Source organism: Triticum aestivum, chromosome 4A (assembly GCF_018294505.1).
Source record: "Triticum aestivum cultivar Chinese Spring chromosome 4A, IWGSC CS RefSeq v2.1, whole genome shotgun sequence".
Lineage (NCBI taxonomy): Eukaryota > Viridiplantae > Streptophyta > Magnoliopsida > Poales > Poaceae > Triticum > Triticum aestivum.
The window spans coordinates 648,420,168-648,439,107 of record NC_057803.1 but is presented as its reverse complement, the minus strand read 5'-3'; the positions used below and the strand labels follow the sequence as shown (position 1 = coordinate 648,439,107).

The window sequence follows — 18,940 nt, the reverse complement described above, 5'->3', positions numbered from 1 at the left end:
CTATGTAGAAAAGTAGTTTGTGTGATTTCCTGGAGGAAGTTTCTGGTTTGTCTTTTTTTTTTTGCTTTGGAGAGCTAATTTTGGAGTATGTTTGTAGTTTACGCATTAGATTTTGCTTCACGATTAGCCATACGTATTACTTGTTCATTTCGGTTGTGTTTAACACTTGAAGGAGCAGTTAGATGTACTAGATAGTGGTATTTCCGATACTTTCCTCGTTTTGTTTGAAATCATATTGCAATCATATAGTTATGGTCAATTGGTTTCGCTAGAGTAGTTTTAGATATCTCAAATGGGGACTCAAATAATTGGTTTCTAGTTTGTACTACATCCTACAAAGTAAATGGAAGTTTTGGCGTTTTGCTTGTTTTATTTTTAGATTACCTTTTTGCTATGAACATAGGTAGGTATTACGCGTTGAAGAAGGCACACCGTTTGGATCACAATTCTGTTGGTCACGGAGTCAGCAGTTTAAGATTGCTCTGCTCCAATGACTTGAGAAGGTGAGATGCAATCTCCATGGCTCTATGTATTTTGCATACTCTAGCGTATGTGGTGTTTCCTTCATTTCGGTTCGTTTCCCGAATAAAAGGATATGTGGTGGATTTCTCTCAATCAATAAGCAACTAGAACTTACCACATGTACATATAAAATAAAAATGAGCAAAGGATGCATCATATCATCTGGAGTAACATAATTGTGGCATTACACTACTTCTGGAGTAACATAATTAATAAATTCAGCTTGCATACTTGTTTCATGACATCTCCTAACAAATACCAATTTAACCACCTTGGGCATCGGCTAATTATCATCTTATCACACAATTACAATTTTATTGAATTGAAATCAAATGAATTGAGGAGTCATAAAACATCATCCAAGCTCCAAATACAAGCTACAAGTAGGCAAACACCATCCAATTCAACCGCATTTTTTATGAGCATTTTAATCACTCATACATTGAGATATCAATCAAGCTACTAGTTCTCTTGTATTGGCTTGTTTTCCAGCATAGTGTAAATTGAATTTGAGACCGATAGCCAATCAAAGCGATACACTTATCCACTTAGCAATTTGTTAAAGCTTTATCAAGCAAGTAATGAAGCTACTAGCTACATACTTTGGTTGCACAGCAAGGTGAAAATTGCAAGCCATGCGAGGCAAATAAAGGCACAAGCAAGCCAAAAACAGCAAGCAACTAGAAATGAACTGAAATGAATGAAACTAATGAAGGAAACACCACATACGCAAGAGCATGCAAAATACATGGAGCCATAGAGATTGTGTCTCACCATATCAAGTCATTGGAGCAGAGCCGTCTTGAACCGCTTGACTCTGCGACCGATGGAACTCTGATCCAGCCGGTGTCCCTTCTTGAATGCGTAAAACCCACATATATTCGCTGCAAAAAACTTAAAAATAAAGTGAGTAAAACGCTAGAAACTTTAATTCCTTTGCAGGATGCAGTAAAAACTAGAAACCAATTATCCGAGTCCCCATTTAAGATACATGAAATTATTCTAGCCAATTCATTGACCATAACTATCCGATTGCAGCATAATTTCAACAAAACGAGGAAAGTATCGGAAATACCACTATTTAGTACACCTATTCTGCGCCCTCAAAGATGTTGTTCATTGACCTTGAGAAGGCCTATGATAAGATACCGCGAAATGTCATATGGTGGGCCTTGGAGAAACACAAAGTCCCAGCGAAGTACATTACCCTCATCAAGGACATGTACGATAATGTTGTGACAAGTGTTCGAACAAGTGATGTCGACACTGATGACTTACCGATTAAGATAGGACTACACCAGGGGTCAGCATTGAGCCCTTATCTTTTTGCCTTGGTGATGGATGAGGTCACAAGGGATATACAAGGAGATATCCCATGGTGTATGCTCTTTGCGGATGATGTGGTGCTAGTTGACGATAGTCGGACGGGGTAAATAGGAAGTTAGAGTTATGGAGACAAACCTTGGAATCGAAAGGGTTTAGGCTTAGTAGAACTAAAACCAAGTACATTATGTGCGGTTTCAGTACTACTAGGCGCGAGGAGGTTAGCCTTGATGGGCATGTGGTGCCTCAGAAGGACACCTTTCGATATTTGGGGTCAATGCTGCAGAAGGATGGGTGTATTGATGAAGATGTGAACCATCGAATCAAAGCTGGATGGATGAAGTGGCGCCAAGCTTCTGGCATTCTCTATGACAAGAGAGTGCCACAAAAGCTAAAAGGCAAGTTCTACAGGACGACGGTTCGACCCGCAATGTTGTATGGCGCTGAGTGTTGGCCGACTAAAAGGCGACATGTTCAACAGTTATGTGTGGCGGAGATGCGTATGTTGAGATGGACGTGTGTCCACACGAGGAAGGATCGAGTCCGGAATGATGATATACGAGATCGAGTTGGGGTAGCACCAATTGAAGAGAAGCTTGTTCAACATCGTTTGAGATGGTTTGGGCATATTCAGCGCAGGCCTCCAGAAGCTCCAGTGCATAGCGGACGGCTAAAGCGTGCGGAGAATGTCAAGAGAGGTCGGGGTAGACCGAACTTGACATGGGATGAGTCCGTAAAGAGAGATATGAAGGATTGGAGTATCACCAAAGAACTAGCTATGGACAGGGGCGCGTGGAAGCTTGCTATCCATGTGCTCGAACCATGAGTTGGTCGCGAGATCTTATGGGTTTCACCTCTAGCCTACCCAACTTGTTTGGGACTAAAGCCTTGTTTGTTTGGGCTTTTGCTTTTGCTTTTGCAGCTTTTCCATTTTGGCCAAAAAGCCATAAAAGCTCCTAAATAGGTGCTTTTGGAGCTTCTCCAAACGCCATAAAAGCTCCAAAAGCACCTATTTAGGAGCTTTTGTGGCTTTTTGACTAAAGTGGAAAAGCTGCAAAAGCACCTATTTAGGAGCTTTTATGGCTTTTTGGCCAAAATGGAAAAGCTGCAAAAGCAGAAGCAAAAGCCCAAACAAACAGGGCCTAAAGGCTTTGTTGTTGTTGTTGTTGTTGTTGTTGGATGCTTATGAACATACTCCAAAATTAGCTCTTCAAAGCAAGTAAAAATGATAAGCCGAAAAAGTAATAGAAGAGATAACATTAATTGTTTTTCTGCATAGACTCTTATGATTATGAATCAAGAGGAAAACATCATAGAAAACCGTGAAGCGAGGCGTGCATGTGTCACAACAATTCGCAGCACAAACATTTCTCTACGTGGGAACACAAAACTTTTCCAAGTACACACAACCTATGCGACATTGATCCGACGCCAAAAAAGGTTCACCATGGGCGCTATCTCTGCCACAAAAACCAAACCAAACGCATCAAAACACCATGTGAAGTGCATCATATGTATCCCGACGAAAACGAATGCACGGACAGAGATAAGCAAATCGGGGGTGCTCGGGCGCGATCTCGACGGTGACACGCAGGATGGGAGCTATGCTGCTGAGCATGGGCGGGGAGACCTTGCTGCCGACCATGGAGAAGATCGCATGCCTATGTGGGAGGGGAGGAAGGTGAAGAAATAGGGGTCTTGCCTTGCATGCCCGTGGCTATTTATACGCGGTCCAACGGCCAAGATAAGCTGCTTCTCGGGAAAGGGAACCATGGGGGAGATCGGAGGCATCGGTGTGGTGGAAATGCTGAGCTCCGCTGCTTGGTGAAGGGTTTTTCTGCCATGGGGCGAGTGTCGTGGCGGACCGTTGGAATACTTCATTGCCTTTTATCACCTTCAAATTCGCTTACACACTAGGGAATGTTCTGCTGACAGCAGTACCCCACAATGTTTAGCTCTGAAGAGGGTTTGTTTTCCTGTATAGAAAAGATTACAAGGTTCATACCTTTTGCTTTCTGCCATTTCTCGGGCATAGTGGCAGTGAGATGCAAGAATGACGTGTGAGTTAGTGGGGTGCTTACTAGTAGGAAATATTTTTGTTAGTGTTGATTATCCTTCTCTTCATCTTTCCTATGTGCTCATGTCGTGGGATGATTTAGTTTTGATCAAGTGCTTGACTCCTTGAGTAGGGCATATTCTTCAACATCTCTTTTGTTGGATCATATCCGCATGACCACGTCGTCAAAGAGACGGTCTTTCTTTGGTTTGGCCCACTGATGTACCATCGTTGGTGCATTGCATTGACTATGATGAGACCTTTGCTCCAGTAGCGAAGATGAATGCTATGAGGATTCTGATCTCCTGTGCACCAAATTTTGGGTGGTCTTGCATGGGGACTTGTAGAAGGGGGTTTACATGGAGATCCCACCTGGGTTCTTGACTTCTAAGACTGCTTGCAAGGCATGTAGGCTCAAGAAAGCCCTTTACGGGCTGAAGTAATCTCCAAGAGCTTTGTTTGGCAAGTATAGACAGGCAGTGTGTCACATGGGGTATGGACAATGCAATGGTGATCATACATTGTTTAATAGACACTCTAAAGGGAAAATAATCATTCGTGTAGTTTATGTAGATATCATTATCATCGGAGAAGGATGACGTATAGATAGCAAGATCAAAGAAGTGTCTGAGTAAGGCCTTTGAAGTTAAAGATCTTGGTCGACTCAAGTACTTCCTTGGTATACAAATGGCCATGTCTGGAAAAGGAATAGCTCTTTCTCAAAGAAAGTATGCCTTGGACCTTCTCTGTGATGTTGGCATGTTGGGCTTTCGAGCAGCTTCATCCCTAATTGATCAAAACTACAAAGTGACTGCCAATTTGGTGATCTTGTGGCTAAACAGAAGTATTAGCTATTGGTGGGAAGATTTGTCGTACATGACCACACGTTGCATTTGTAGTAAGTGTTGCGACTAGTTACATCCATGAGCCTAGAAGTGAACATCTTGTGGCAGTACATGGAATCTCGAGATACTTGAAAGGTACTCTTGGGGAAGGGTTGTTGTTCAAGAGTTGTGGACACCTTGTTATAGATGGTTATTATGATGTTGATTGGGCTAGTTGGTTGATGACAACAGATCAACTTCAGGCCATTGTGGTTTCGCAAGAGGAAATCTAGTGTCTTGGAGAAGCAAGAAACAATCAGCTGTTTCGAAATCAACTGCGGAGGCTAAATACAGAGATATGTCTTAGGGACTGGGTGAGTTGCTATAGACAAGGAATCTATTAGAACGTATGGTGTGACAACAAGTCGGCAATTAATATAGCAAACAACCTAGTTCTGTTGAAGTGTATATGTGGATTCCCTAGCCCTTTCCATCAGTTCGGATTTTTGGTTGCATTGGCTAGTGCATGAAGCTGAACATGGTATCAGAGCCTAAGGTCTTAAGTTCAAGTCCTGGCTTTCGTAGTTTATCGAAAAATTGTTCTTCCCCCCTTTGTGTCCACATGTATAGGCCTCTTGAGCCATACGTGAGTCTATCCATGTGTTGACTTCCCGCATCACACGTGAGAGGGGGTGTTGAAGTGTATATGTGGATTGCCTGGCCCTTTCCATCAGTTCAGACTTTTGGTTGCGTTGGCTAGTGCATGAAGCTTAACAAGTTCAACATGATAGAACAAACATGTGGAGATAGACAGATTCTTTATCAAAGAAAAGCTGGATTTGGGATTATCAAGGTAGAGCATGTGGTTCACATTGCAGATTGTTTGACTGAAAGACTTGGAACCAGAGAATGCAGCTTAGCGTGTGACAAGATGGGAATGATAGATATCTATCACTCGTGAGGGGGAGTGTTGTATGTACGGCCCATCACTGATGACCCATGTGGCCCAGGCCCGTACCAATCAAGTGGCTTGCTGACCTAGACAAGGAGAGGCTTGAAGCTGTCTGCTTCTGAGCGACGCCACAACACAGGAACACATCGCTGGTACGCCGCTCCTGGGTCTACAGATAGGAATCAAAGGATTTCTCAGAGAAACATACCAGTTTATATATCATAGAATTTCTTAAAAAAAACATAGCATCCACAACACTGCAAAAGTTATCATCTAGATACTCATTTTCGGTTGCACATGGTGCCCATTTTCTGTCTTGCTGTTACAGTTCACTAATTTAAGCTTCTCTACTTATTTGAGTTGTGCTTGTTCTAACCATGTGCAACATAAAAAATTAAGGAACTGCTTGTGGAACAATATTACAATACAATCTTGAAAAGGAAAACATGTTTAGCCATTTTAATTTTCAATATATTTATTGCATCATTTTGTATTATTTGATGCATGTTTTCTTCAGTTTAAACTTGCTTCTTATATTATTTTCTGTTTCTGTTGTTTCTTTTTGCAGCGTGCTTTGAAGGTACTGAACATTAATTCTCTACCCTCCATTTCCTTTGCATGTTTCACATTCGTTATTTTAATATCATGTGTGTCTATGCCAGTAAGATTATTAATATTACAACATTTGGGTAAGGCAGTACACTACTTCAATATTGTCTATTGTTTGACACATGGCACACAAGTAGACAAAATGATAAACTGTGATAGAAATATATCCGACATCTTGTCATGGCACACTCGGCAAAGCACTAGAAAATATGTGCATGTAAATCGATGATATGTACATGAAAAGCTCTTCCAATTTACCTATGAAGGCCAGTATGACCAAGCATCAGTTGGTCTTTTGTATGAATACAAACTTTAGCTATTCTTCCATGTGAATACTGTGTTAATGTTTCATCCAAGAAGAGCTACTGTATTGTCCTTTTCCCTCTTGTGTAGTATGTATTCTGCTGACTTTATCTTTATTTGTTTTCTCTGAATAATCAAATACTCCCTCTGTCCCATAATATAAGATCGTTTTACAAGCTAAAGCAGCTTGCAAAACGATCTTATATTATGGGACGGAGGGAGTATTTGTACATACCAGTTACTGATGAGTAAAAATTGTATGTGCTATCCTTTGTTCAGAAATAATATATCTGGATAAATTTTTCACGGTAGGTAGTTTATGTTTTGTAGCTCTAGCTCATAATTTTGAACTTTTTGTAGATAGAAGGACGTGTTATGGGGCTTGGTAACCCAGATTATGCAAATACAATGTACCTTCTTGCCAAGGTACAACTGCTCTGTTACTGTATAAGTTAGTGTTCTATATTCTCTTATTCTTTTCAGAGACATCTTTCTGGAAGGGCAGGAGCTTTGTATTTCATTTGAGTTAATTAACGGAAACCAGATACAGCAGGCATACACCTAAGCTAAACTAGCTCCTGAGCCCCACAGGCCACACTCCAAAGCTGGCACTGTTTGGTGGAAACTATGTATTTTCTTTCCTAGCCCCTTAGCCAGATACGACACACACTCACCTAGCTAAACATAACCAAGCATATCTGACATGGTGACACTGTTTTTTGGAAGCGGAAACTATGTAAACTACATGGATATTAATTAGGCCCCATTTTGATTCAATGAATTTCAAAGAAAACTCCGAAGGAACTGATTCCTATGGAAAAACTCTTTTCAAGTTGCTGCTTGGAATGGAGAAAAGATGAACAGTGAACCATACCCTATTGCCATCAATTTCACAGGAAATAAAACATGTGACCTCTTTTTTTCCGCGGATGAACGGGGCAGCTAGGCGAGAGTGCAACAGTTTTGGTGCGAGAGAGTCACGTAGTTTTAAAATTTTCCTTTTTGCGAGCTTTGTTAATCATGACCGAGGACACAAGTGATGGGTGAATAAATGGATGAGGGTGGTTTGGACGATATTACTGATATGCGGGTGACTTATTCTAATGACCCCACATGTCATCGAGTAAATATTAAATGTTCTATCTTCAAGGCTCACACTTTCACCCTTATTGAAGCGCTTATGCCCTTTTTGAGCTCACTCTAAACTGTGTTTTCTTGAGCATTTCCCTAATTTTTACAGTCTCCTAAATAGATGGAACCATTTGCAACTATTTACCAGAGAAATGCATTTTCAAGCTTTCTAACTGTGTTGTCCCAGAAAAGGCTAAACATATCTTTTCCTGTTCGTAGGTTTTAAGTCAACAAGGAAAAGGAAAAGATGCAGAAGCTCTTATTCGAGAGTCTATTAGGATACTTGAGGTATGTTTATCATTTAGGAGTAGATCTTAATCTCTTTTTTGTGCATGAAAGGGTTTAACGAGGGCTAATTAGGAAGCTGGACTTGGCGAATCACCTGCGTGCATACAAAGAATGAAGTTTCTCTCTTTGGTAAGCACCTTTATCAAATATGTTATAGCTCTCAATAAACCACTATGCTTTCCAAACTTATGCATAGGGGTTTCTACTATGTTGATGTTTATAAAAGAAATGCTGTAGCCATGCTCTTTGATGTTTCTTTTCTCTCAAGAAAACGCAGAAGCTTTGTGTTCTGTTGTATTGAAAAGGCAGGAACAGAGTTACACACCCATGCGGACAGATTTGAAACTGAATACAAAACAAACAAGGGCAAAAGCATCGTCAGGGTAGGAAACTGGAAACAAAACAAACACATGCCATGAATGCCAGAAGTTACATATTTAAAATATAAATACAATGCGACACCGATATTTGACGGTGAGCAAAACAACACTTTCAGGCACACCTTGATCTTCACCTGGGGAGAGAGGGAGAGGGTTAGCTTGCACGGGTTTATACGTCAAAGCATGAGGCTAGCATCCAATTTAGAGGTCTCTTTTATCGTGGCTTCCTTTCAAGGTTCAAGGATCCTTTAGTAAAATATTTAGCGTGATTATGTACAATCAGTTGGAAGAACATTTTAGAGGTGGGCAGAGAGTGGAAATTTTAGATGACACCTAAAGTGTCCCCAATTGATATGCTAAATTATTCTTCAGATCCCTAATTCTTAGTTTCTGCAGTATTCAATGAAAAACAACGGCCTCTGATGTACTTTCTCTTATTTAAATCTGCCTTGCTGAAAGCATTTCTTCTATCTAAATGCAGATATTGGCATACTAAACTTAAAAAATGTGTTTGCTGATCACTCTTCTTAAGTTCTCTGCAATGAGTACATACTCTTCTTAAGTTCTCTTATGGCATGCTCTGACCAGTTCTGCTCTGTGATTCTTGTTTGTGATTTTACTTCATCCTTGAGCGCATTTTTTGCTCTTGTTTAATATACTGTTTTTTAGGAGTTGGTGAAGTCAAAGCAACTGGCTGAAGCTGAAAATTTGCAAAGGAAGATATTACATAATCTGGAGCTTTCGAAGGTATGCTTATATAGCTTTAAACATATACTTTCTTCAGTGGTCTGTCATGTGAAGTTGATATGAGCCTTAAATCATAGGCTTGTGCATCCAGTTAGTTTAGTTCGGTAAATACGGTATGAAACGGAAATACTATTTGGTTTTAGTAAATACCAAACTGACTGAAGTTGACGTGAATCCCGAAAATGAGGGGACACTATTTTACTTTCATTTCTATATCCGAACATCTCAAAGTTATCATGTGGAATGCTGCCTCAGTACTCAGTACGATCTGCGTGTATAAATGATTAAGTGGCCCAATGTAGAGCATGAAACCATATTGCCATAGACATCAGTGATCAGTCCATGACACGTAAACTACTGAAATATATCTGTGGAACTGTTTGGTAGGGATGGAATTCGTTGGATACTACAGCCGCAGCCGAAACCTTAAGTGTTACTCTTCAAAACATAGGGAATTTGAAGGAATCAGAAGAACTATTGGAAAGGTAAAAATGTTGTTCGTTAAGCTCCTTGGCTATTTTTAAAGTTTTCTTACTTACAGGTTTCAATTGTTTATGATATTCAGATGCCTCACTGTCAGAAGGAAGATTCTCTCTGAAGATCATTTTGAGGTTTGCCATTGCCTTGTATTTGGTTTTGAGCCAATTCTTGATTATAACAGAATGTCATCGTGACCAGTTTATCTTAATGGTCACACTTGGTAGTATATATCACAAGCTTTGTTACATGGAAACTCTTAAAGTTGCATGCATCTTAAGATTTCGTTGTTAAGTCTGATATATGTAGATGGGATTGACCCATATGGCCTGCCTAGGATGGCTTGGCTCACGTGGCCTATAACCCTGGAGCCTGATACCCACCACATAGCTGCGGCCAATCTGAACTGGCTTTTGAAATCTAAAGATATATTTATGTTGAACAATTGCATTCTATCTGTGATTGATTACCTATTGTATGCTGGTCTCATTGTTATAGGTAGCAGGTATATTGGTACACTTGGCAAGGCTAACTTTGCTTAAAATTACTAGTGATATCAAGGTAAACAATGATCTGTCTACGCCTCACCTTGTCAAGGCAAAACAACTTGTCAATGATTCAATAAGGTATTGCCATTTAGCTCCATTTTTTTGTATGTTCCGAGTTTTTATCTCCATAAACCCATGAAGCACATCAAAAGGTGGTTTTGTTTTCATATGTCATAGATTACTGTAGTGAAATCTCGAGGATTTTCTCAAATTTGAGGATTAATCCCTTTGAAAGGTATTCTTCTTGTTGGCCTCTATGATTTCACCATTAAATTTGCTGGTGGCATATTTTATGTTACCCATAAAGATTAGCTGAACTGTTTCATTGGTGAAATTTCAACTCAAAATTTCAAATAAAAAAATGGTGGTATCTAATTCACAGGTCTGTTTGACTGAAGCCTGCCTTCATTGCTATTCTATACTTGAGTTATCCCTTCTATGGTGTTGCATTGTACATGTTTATTACATTTATTGCCTAGAATACTGGTAAGTAGCCCAATGAATTGCTTAATGTTACTGAAGTCTTCAATATTTCATCATGGTAGGATAACGGAAGGAATATTGAATCCTTCAAGGGAGAATCGGAAAAAATTAAATAGCACATTTGCCATGGAAAGAGAGAAGATTGGGGCAATAGTTGTACTTGTATGTTTCTACTTCCTACTCACCCTGAGGGATTTATCTTATTATATGCTACCCTGTTCATGATGCTCAACCCCTTCTACTGCCAGTTTTACAATTTTCACCTGCTTTCATGTTTATTTATTTTTCTTTCCATCAGTTAAGAATTAATTCTGTTGGTAACTCTTAGGATTGCATTTTTAAGCCATTGGTGCTTTAAATTTTCAAGCTGATCAAAGTTACCATAAAGCTCCCATGTAGCATCAGGTTGCCTTTACCTTTGTTGTGGGATTTTGTATGATAAGGATGTTATGTCAACCCCATGTTCCATGAGGAGATAACTAGCATCTTATCTGAAATTTTCTGCATAAGAATGATCTCCCACCATACTTGAATTTAGTTGTAACCTGATGTGGCAGTGCTGTACCTAGGATTGTGAAACATTGGAAATTGATTTATTAACACTATTATTATTGTTATCTTCTTGACTAGGTAGATGCATGAATCCCAGTTTTCTTATTGATACTTTGCTGTTATAGTTGCAAGCACTTGAAGTTGTTGGACTTCTTGAAGCTGCAAGAAAGAGAATACAGGCACCAGCGGTATTTTTCCAATACTTCATTTATTAATATGGCAATGACCTAATTATATGTTGTACTGTTTATTTGTTTGCCTGTAATATAACAATGCCTGTTCTAGAAGTTGGTACTCCTTGATAAGGCTTCCTCTGGAACATATGAAGCATGGATACTTCTAAATTGATGATGTACGTGTTAGAGAACGTGAGGAAGAGAGAATGACCGAACAGTTTTCTGTATTGAGGAGGAGAGAGAGATATACAAGGTTACATGGGCCTGGGCCTCACTCTAGACTATGGGCCTGGGCCTGTACAAGACAAACACAACATACCTCACTCTAGACTATGGGCCTGGGCCTGTACAAGACAAACACAACATATATACTTAACACCCCCCTTCAAACTTAAGGTGGGTCAGGAGCATCTGATACACCAAGTTTGAGAGTGTGAAACCTATGCTGATCTCTAGTTTGTGCCTTGGTGAAGAAATCTGCGACTTGAAGCTCTGATGGGACATATTGTAGCTTAACAGTGGATTGTTGACAATGAGATCGAGTGAAAAATGCATCCACACCAATGTGTTTGGTCAACTCATGCTTGACTGGGTCATTAGCAATCTGAATAGCAGCAGTGCTGTCACAAAGAAGAGGTGTTGGTGTATGACATAAGACACCAAGATCATCCAATAGCCAGCGAAGCCATACAATCTCTGTTGTAGTAGTAGAGAGAGCCCTAAGCTCTGCCTCGGCGCTGGAGCGAGACACGGCAGTTTGCTTCTTTGATTTCCATGCAATGAGAGATGTACCAAGAAATATGCAATAGCCAGTGACCGAGCGACGATCAATAGGATCACTCGCCCAAGTGGAATCAGAGTAAGCATGAAGCTGGAGCTGACTGGAATTAGCATAGAACAAGCGGCGAGATGTAGTTCCCCTTAAATACCTAAGGACTCGGAATAGGTGACCATGATGAACTGAGGTGGGAGCACAGACAAATTGACTGAGAATATGGACTGCATGTGCGATGTCAGGTCTGGTCACTGTGAGGTACACTAGACTGCCGACGATGTGACGGTAGCGAGAGGGATCCTCAAGAGGAGTGCCATCAGTAGGACGCAACTGCAGATGAAGCTCCATAGGTGTAGCAGCAATGCGCGTGTCAGTGAGACCTGAGCGAAGAATCAAATCCTGAGTGTACTTTTGCTGGGAGATATAGTAACCATCATCGGTGTGCTCAACCTCAATCCCGAGAAAATAGCTGAGAGACCCCAAATCTGACATCTTAAATTGTTCACTCAATTTTTTCTTAACAAAATCAATATACCCAACATCATCTCCAGTGATCAACATGTCATCTACATAAAGTAGAAGCAATGTACGGCCATGCTCAGATGTATGAATGAAGAGTGCAGGGTCATGTTCGCTAGGAGAAAAACCGGCAGCTTGAATCACAGAACTGAACCGCTCAAACCAGGCACGAGGGGCTTGCTTAAGCCCATAAAGAGCCTTTCGAAGACGACAAACATGACCTAATGGAACCTTGATACCTGGAGGTGGCTGCATATAAACCTCCTCATGTAAATCACCATGAAGGAAGGCGTTCTTCACATCCATGTGGTAAATTTTCCATGACCGAGTAGCAGCCACAGCAATTAGAGTTCGAACTGAAGTCATGTGAGCAACAGGAGCAAACGTCTCATCATAATCTTTCCCATGAGACTGCTGAAAACCTCTTGCAACAAGGCGAGCCTTGTAGCGTTCCACAGAACCATTTGACTTGGTTTTAACCGTATACACCCATTTGCAAGTGATAGGGACTGAACGAGGAGGTAATGGTACCAAATCCCATGTACCAGTACGCTCTAAGGCTGCAAGCTCCTCAGACATAGCCAATTGCCACTCAGGTGACACAACTGCCTCCTGATAGGTACTAGGCTCAGAAACAACCCCTGCATACAGGTCCTTCTTGTATCGCGTTGCTAGAGAAGAGCCGTCAGTGCAAGGATCAGTAGTAGTGTACTACAGGAGTAGAAGACAAAGGCATAGATGACTGCGTGTCACATGGAACTTTAGAACGACGAGTGTAATGGAAAGTACTGGCTGGAGGAGTAGAATAACGACGAGTGTAATGGAAAGGAAGACTATCTAGAGGTGGAGCTAGTGGAAGAGAGAAAGGAGCTGGTGAGGAAGGAGATGAAACATGTGGTGGAGATGGTTCTGATGTTAGGACAGAGGAAGGTTGTTCAGCTATGGACTCATCTAAAAAGATAGGTGGAAGTGAAAGAAACGAGGTAGACTCTAAAGAAGTTGAGGATGATGGTTTAGTGGAAGGGGAATAGAAGAAGGGTTGATCCTCAACAAAAGTGACATCGCGAGAAAAGCGAATGCGGCGAGCAGAAGAATCATAGCAACGGTAGCCCTTATGTTCAAGACTATATCCAAGGAAGACACACTCAGCAGACTGAGCAGTCAACTTGGTACGCTCACGAGGTGCTAAAAGAACATAACAAGTACAACCAAAGACACGGAGGTGGTCATACGTGGGAGGAGAACCAAACAAAACCTCACCAGGACACTTGCCCTCAAGGCGAGTAGAAGGTTGGAGATTGATAAGATAAACAGCAGTTGAGATAGCTTCACCCTAAAAATGAGTGGGGACAAAGGAAGAAATCAGAAGGGTACGAGCTGTCTCAACAATATGGCGATGCTTACGCTCAGCAACACCATTCTGAGCATGGGCACCAGGGCATGAAAGCTGAGGGAGAGTACCCTCAGATGAGAGAAACTCGCGAAAAGCAGTAGATAGATACCCCCCCCCTCCCCGGAGTCAGAACGAAAAACACGAACAGCACTGGAAAACTGAGTATGGACCATATGTACAAAAGCCTTATATATAGAAAACAACTCAGAACGATGCTTCATAAAATAGACCCAAGTATGTCGAGAGTGATCATCAACAAATATGACATAATGTTTGTGGCCACCTTTTGAAACAAAGGGGGAAGGACCCCATACATCAGAGTGCACTAAATCAAAAGGATGACTAGAATGAGTAGTGCTGGAAGAGTATGGAAGCTGTATTTGTTTCCCTAGCTTACAACCCTTACAGTGAAAACCAGCATCTATGGAAACATGACCCAAAACACCTTGTCGAACAAGGGTAGATAAACGAGAACCACACAAGTGACCTAAGCGATGGTGCCACTGGGCAAAAGAAAACGACGAAGTGGATCTTGATGTTGATGCAACCATCCGGAACGTGGATGTGGTGGAAGCTGAAGGAAGGTGTAAGGTGTCAAGGATGTAGAGGGATGTGGATCCTCTACGGCGATGGCCAGTTCCAATGACCCTCTTGCTCTGACGGTCCTGCACATAACAAAATGAGTCATCAAAACCAACAAAGTAGTTCATATCAGCAAGCTGGCCAACAGACATAAGATTCATGGACAGCTCTGGAGCAAAGGAGATGGCAGGAACAGAAAACTTGGATGTGCAAAGAGAACCCTGATGAGTAATAGAACAAGGTGTACCATCAGCAGTCTGAACAGAGGCACCATCCCGCACTGGCTGGCAAGACACAAGCTGAGAGCGATCAGAGGTCACATGGAAAGAAGCTCCAGAGTCCAGAACCCAAGGCTGGGTTGCAGCAACGGCGGGCTGAGAGAGAACAGATGCAGAAGCACCCCTCGCTTGCTGCTGATAAGGAGCCTGGGGTGCACGACGCTGCTGATTGAGGGCCCGTCTAGCCTGAAACTCAGCTAACAGCTCTGGATGAAGCTTGAAACAACCATCTCTATGGTGTCCTGCCTTCTTGCAGAACGAGCAGATGACAGCTGAAGGTGTGCCCTTGGAGGCACCTGGCCGCTGAGGAAAAGCCAGAACACTAGTGTGTAGAGTCTGCGCAGAAGTAGTCCCAAGAAAACGGAGACGAGTCTCCTCAGCGATCAAGCTAGCAAGTGCCTCTGTCAAGGTGGGAGGAGTCGTACGACCAAGCAATTGAGTGCGAATGTTCTCAAAGTCTGGCTTGAGACCCATCACAAACTGAAACATGAGAGTTTGATGGTCGTACTTTTCCTTCGCTGCACATGACTCACAACCAGAATTACCCTTTGGAACCATGGAACCTAGCTGCCCAGTGATGCGAGTGAAAGCTCCATAGTACTCTTCTATGGACATGTCTTCTGGCTGCCGAGTGTTGTGTAAATTCTGCAACCAGGAGAAATGAAGTGCACTGCTGGGCTGAAGGTAGCGCTGCTCAAAGTGCTTCCATATCTCTTTAGCTGAAGTGTGATGCTCAAGACTCATTCGGAGTGAGGGTTCAACACCCAGAATTAAAACTCCCATCACACGATCATCGATCTTTTGCCAAGACTTCCTTGCTGCATCATCATTTGGACTAGGTGGATCATCTGTCAGATGAGAAACAAAACCAGCCGTCCTCAAGACAGTCCGGGCAGAAAATGCCCATTCCCTGTAGTTTGAACCATCAAGCTTGATATCTATGATCAAAGAACCAAATCCGAAATCATTTCTTGCCATAGTGGTGAGCGGCCAGCAGCTGGAAACACCCAATTTGATAGCAGCTGCAGGCAGCAACAAGAGATGAGCAGCAGACAGCCACAAACAGGAGCAGCAACCCACTAGGCTGGCTGCTGCTTGCTGGATCTCACTGGATAGAAGGAGGAGCTTGCTGGATCTTGCTATATAGGAGAGGGAACGCCTGGAGCTTGCTGTAGAGCAGGGAAGGCACCAAGAGCTTGCTGGAGATGGCTGCTGGAGGGCAGGGGAAGTATTCTCACAGAGTAGCTGTGAGGACACACAGAGGAGCTGCTGGAGAGCAGCTCCTACAGGTTGATGACGAAGATGGGATGGGGCAGCGATGTGGATGTCTCCTCACCAGACAAATCCGCCTGAATCACCTCACCGGCGGCGATTTCATGGGTGGCGGCTGGAAGAGGGACTAGGGTTTGGTCCTGGTCTGATACCATGTTAGAGAACGTGAGGAAGAGAGAATGACCGAACAGTTTTCTGTATTGAGGAGGAGAGAGAGATATACAAGGTTACATGGGCCTGGGCCTCACTCTAGACTATGGGCCTGGGCCTGTACAAGACAAACACAACATATATACTTAACAGTACGCATATCAGACACATGTCGGCTATTCATATGGCCAGATAAACCTCTCATAGGTGCTCGATATACTAAATTGTGCATCCATTTTAAAAATAATTTTGGAAAGGTCCTATATAACACTGATGCTTTTTTCAATACGGAAAGAGACTTATAAATTGATCGATTTTCCCTTTGAAATTCGGCCACTAATCACAGTGGTCTCGGTGGTTATTTTTGTATTTTATATTATGGGAAACATTTGATTCATAGTTGGAAGTTACAAATTCCAGGCTTTAATTTGTGTTAAATAGACATAGTTTTATTTTTTCTGTACTTGATCAACTTTCCTCTGCATTGTGTTAATTCATGCTTAATTTACCTATAGTATCACTTAATTTTATCAGTTTTTATTTTTGCTGACTTGGATTGCTTCATTTCAGTTTGATTATCAACATGTTGAACAAGCTCTGCACAGGTGTATTTCACTTTACAACGAGGTTTGTGTCAGACCCTTCTCCACATTTGTCAAAAATCACGCAACGAAGCATCAGCCTTTCTGTTCAGTTGGATCTGTAGTGCACAAGAACTAAACAGCCGTTGTGACACGATATCTAATTGTTGCAGCCTCATACAAGAAACGTGGTGTCGAAAGCCCTCAGGCAGCACTACCTGAAATGCTTGCACAGCCTCACGCTTATTGTTCAGCACGATCCAGACATCTCGAATGCACCGCAGATGCAGGGTCTGCTTGGTGAATCACAGCGAATAGTGAAGGAATTGGGCGAGGAGAACAATACGAAGTAGTCTTTTTTATGGGTGATATGAAGTACTCCCTCCGTCCCAAAATATAAGAACGTTTTTAACACTAGCATACTGTCAAAAACGTTCTTATATTCTGGGACAGAGGGAGTAGTTGGTGACCTAGAGGAATAAAACATGTCATACAAAGTCTTGTATTGACTGGTTATGAGAGAAACCAAAGGCGAAGATAGATACATTATTGATTTCGTTGGTACTCTTGCATGTATCCACTCGGCGTTTATAAATTTTCAATTGAGGCCTTCTCTCCTCCAATCATTTTTAGACAAATTTCCCTTCCCATATCTATTTTTTATACAAGTGTCTCCTTAGCGATGATTAAGGTGATCATGCCAAATCTTGAGTTCCTCAAGTTTTGAACTTTTTTTTATCTTGTACACAACATAAGGTACGGGTTTTGATTTATGGACTGCACAATCCAGATGGTACGGGTCTGATTCTTGCTAAGTTGGGAGTAGGATAGTTCCTGGTAGAATGGTTATTACATCCACGTCGCCCACAAGCTCGACAGATTTCTTGAAATTGCCTTTGTCCTTGTGTTGAGCCGTAAGATTTCAATTCTTCTCGTGTTCCCATTTTTTGCTGGATTGGGTTTGGTGCTTCTTCTGATCAGCCAATGTTGCTTGTATTTGGAATGCTTGAACGAGCTTCAAGCAAGCGGTGTTGTACCCGATGGCATGCCAGATGATTCTTCTTGGAAGCTACCCGAGTGCATCAGATGATGACAGAAAAGCAAAACATATCATGTGGATGCAATGGGGAGCTCCTATTCTGTGACTTTTGGTGCCGCTTAGCGCTCCTGGCGCTCGCGCGGGTCCCCTAGCGGGCCGGTCCAGCTACCTCCTTTGAAAAAGAGGTGAAGGGAAAATATTTACGGGAGACGCGTGAAAGCTATTTCACGCATTCAGCGAGACAGTAGCGATCTCTTGCTAAAGGGTTCGCTGCGATCGGGCTAGCCCATTAGCGACTTTGTTTTGAAAAAGTGAGTGAAAAAGAGGAGTGCGTGGGATTCGATCCTCATATACGTCCAGGCTACGTCGATGCCCTACTAGCCACTAGGACAATATCAAGTTTGTGCTAAACTATCTGGGCGTAACCTTTTTTTTTTGAAACACAGATGCAAGCGCTAACATATACATGCATACACTCATCCCAATAAACACACACACGCACGCTCTATCCTTATGAGCACCTTCGAGAAACTGATCCGGCATATCATATTAAATTTACGAAGTCATCTCAGGCGTCTCGTTGCCGACGGGAACGTCTCCTCCCACTGAAAACGTATCGCCCAAAATCTTGAAAGAAATTCAGGAATAATTCAAGCATCAGGATTTGAACCCTGGTGGGCTGGGGATACCACTATCCCTCTAACCATCTAACCACATGTTGTTTCGCCTTGGCGCGACCTATTAGAAGGAAAAAAGAATTGGCTTTTCACTGGGTTTTTTTTCTTTTCTTTTCTCCATTTTCTTCTTTCTTATTCTGTTTTCTTCACCTCTTTTTTTTTCGTTTTCTTGTTTCTTCTCTAATTTTTTCTTTTTTCATTTGCTTCTTTGGTTTTCAATGTTTTCTTTTGTTTCTTTTCTTTTTCTCTTCTCCGTTTTTTTGTTGTGCTTTCATTCTTTTTCTATTCTTTCTAAATTTGTTT

General features: G+C 41.9%; 1 protein-coding gene across 4 annotated transcripts in view; it reads left to right on the top strand.

Moving 5' to 3' along the window:
• Window positions 1–17,534, top strand: part of LOC123087862 (kinesin light chain 3) — a 25,795-nt gene extending 8,261 nt beyond the window's left edge. Inside the window, exons 7-18 of one of the 4 annotated variants that reach the window (XM_044509982.1) lie at window positions 6,246–6,257; window positions 6,950–7,015; window positions 7,940–8,008; window positions 8,081–8,137; window positions 9,058–9,135; window positions 9,523–9,620; window positions 9,701–9,746; window positions 10,111–10,238; window positions 10,706–10,805; window positions 11,321–11,383; window positions 16,911–16,967; window positions 17,095–17,534. In XM_044509982.1, the coding sequence (XP_044365917.1) occupies window positions 6,246–6,257; window positions 6,950–7,015; window positions 7,940–8,008; window positions 8,081–8,137; window positions 9,058–9,135; window positions 9,523–9,620; window positions 9,701–9,746; window positions 10,111–10,238; window positions 10,706–10,805; window positions 11,321–11,383; window positions 16,911–16,967; window positions 17,095–17,274 (954 nt within the window). In that variant the 3' untranslated portion in view covers window positions 17,275–17,534. Of the gene's footprint in view, window positions 1–6,245; window positions 6,258–6,949; window positions 7,016–7,939; window positions 8,009–8,080; window positions 8,138–9,057; window positions 9,136–9,522; window positions 9,621–9,700; window positions 9,747–10,110; window positions 10,239–10,337; window positions 10,396–10,705; window positions 10,806–11,273; window positions 11,384–16,910; window positions 16,968–17,094 lie in introns of those variants that run through there. The other 3 variants (XM_044509983.1, XM_044509984.1, XM_044509985.1) reach the window with 3 other exon arrangements.
• The last annotated feature ends 1,406 nt before the right edge of the window (window positions 17,535–18,940 follow it).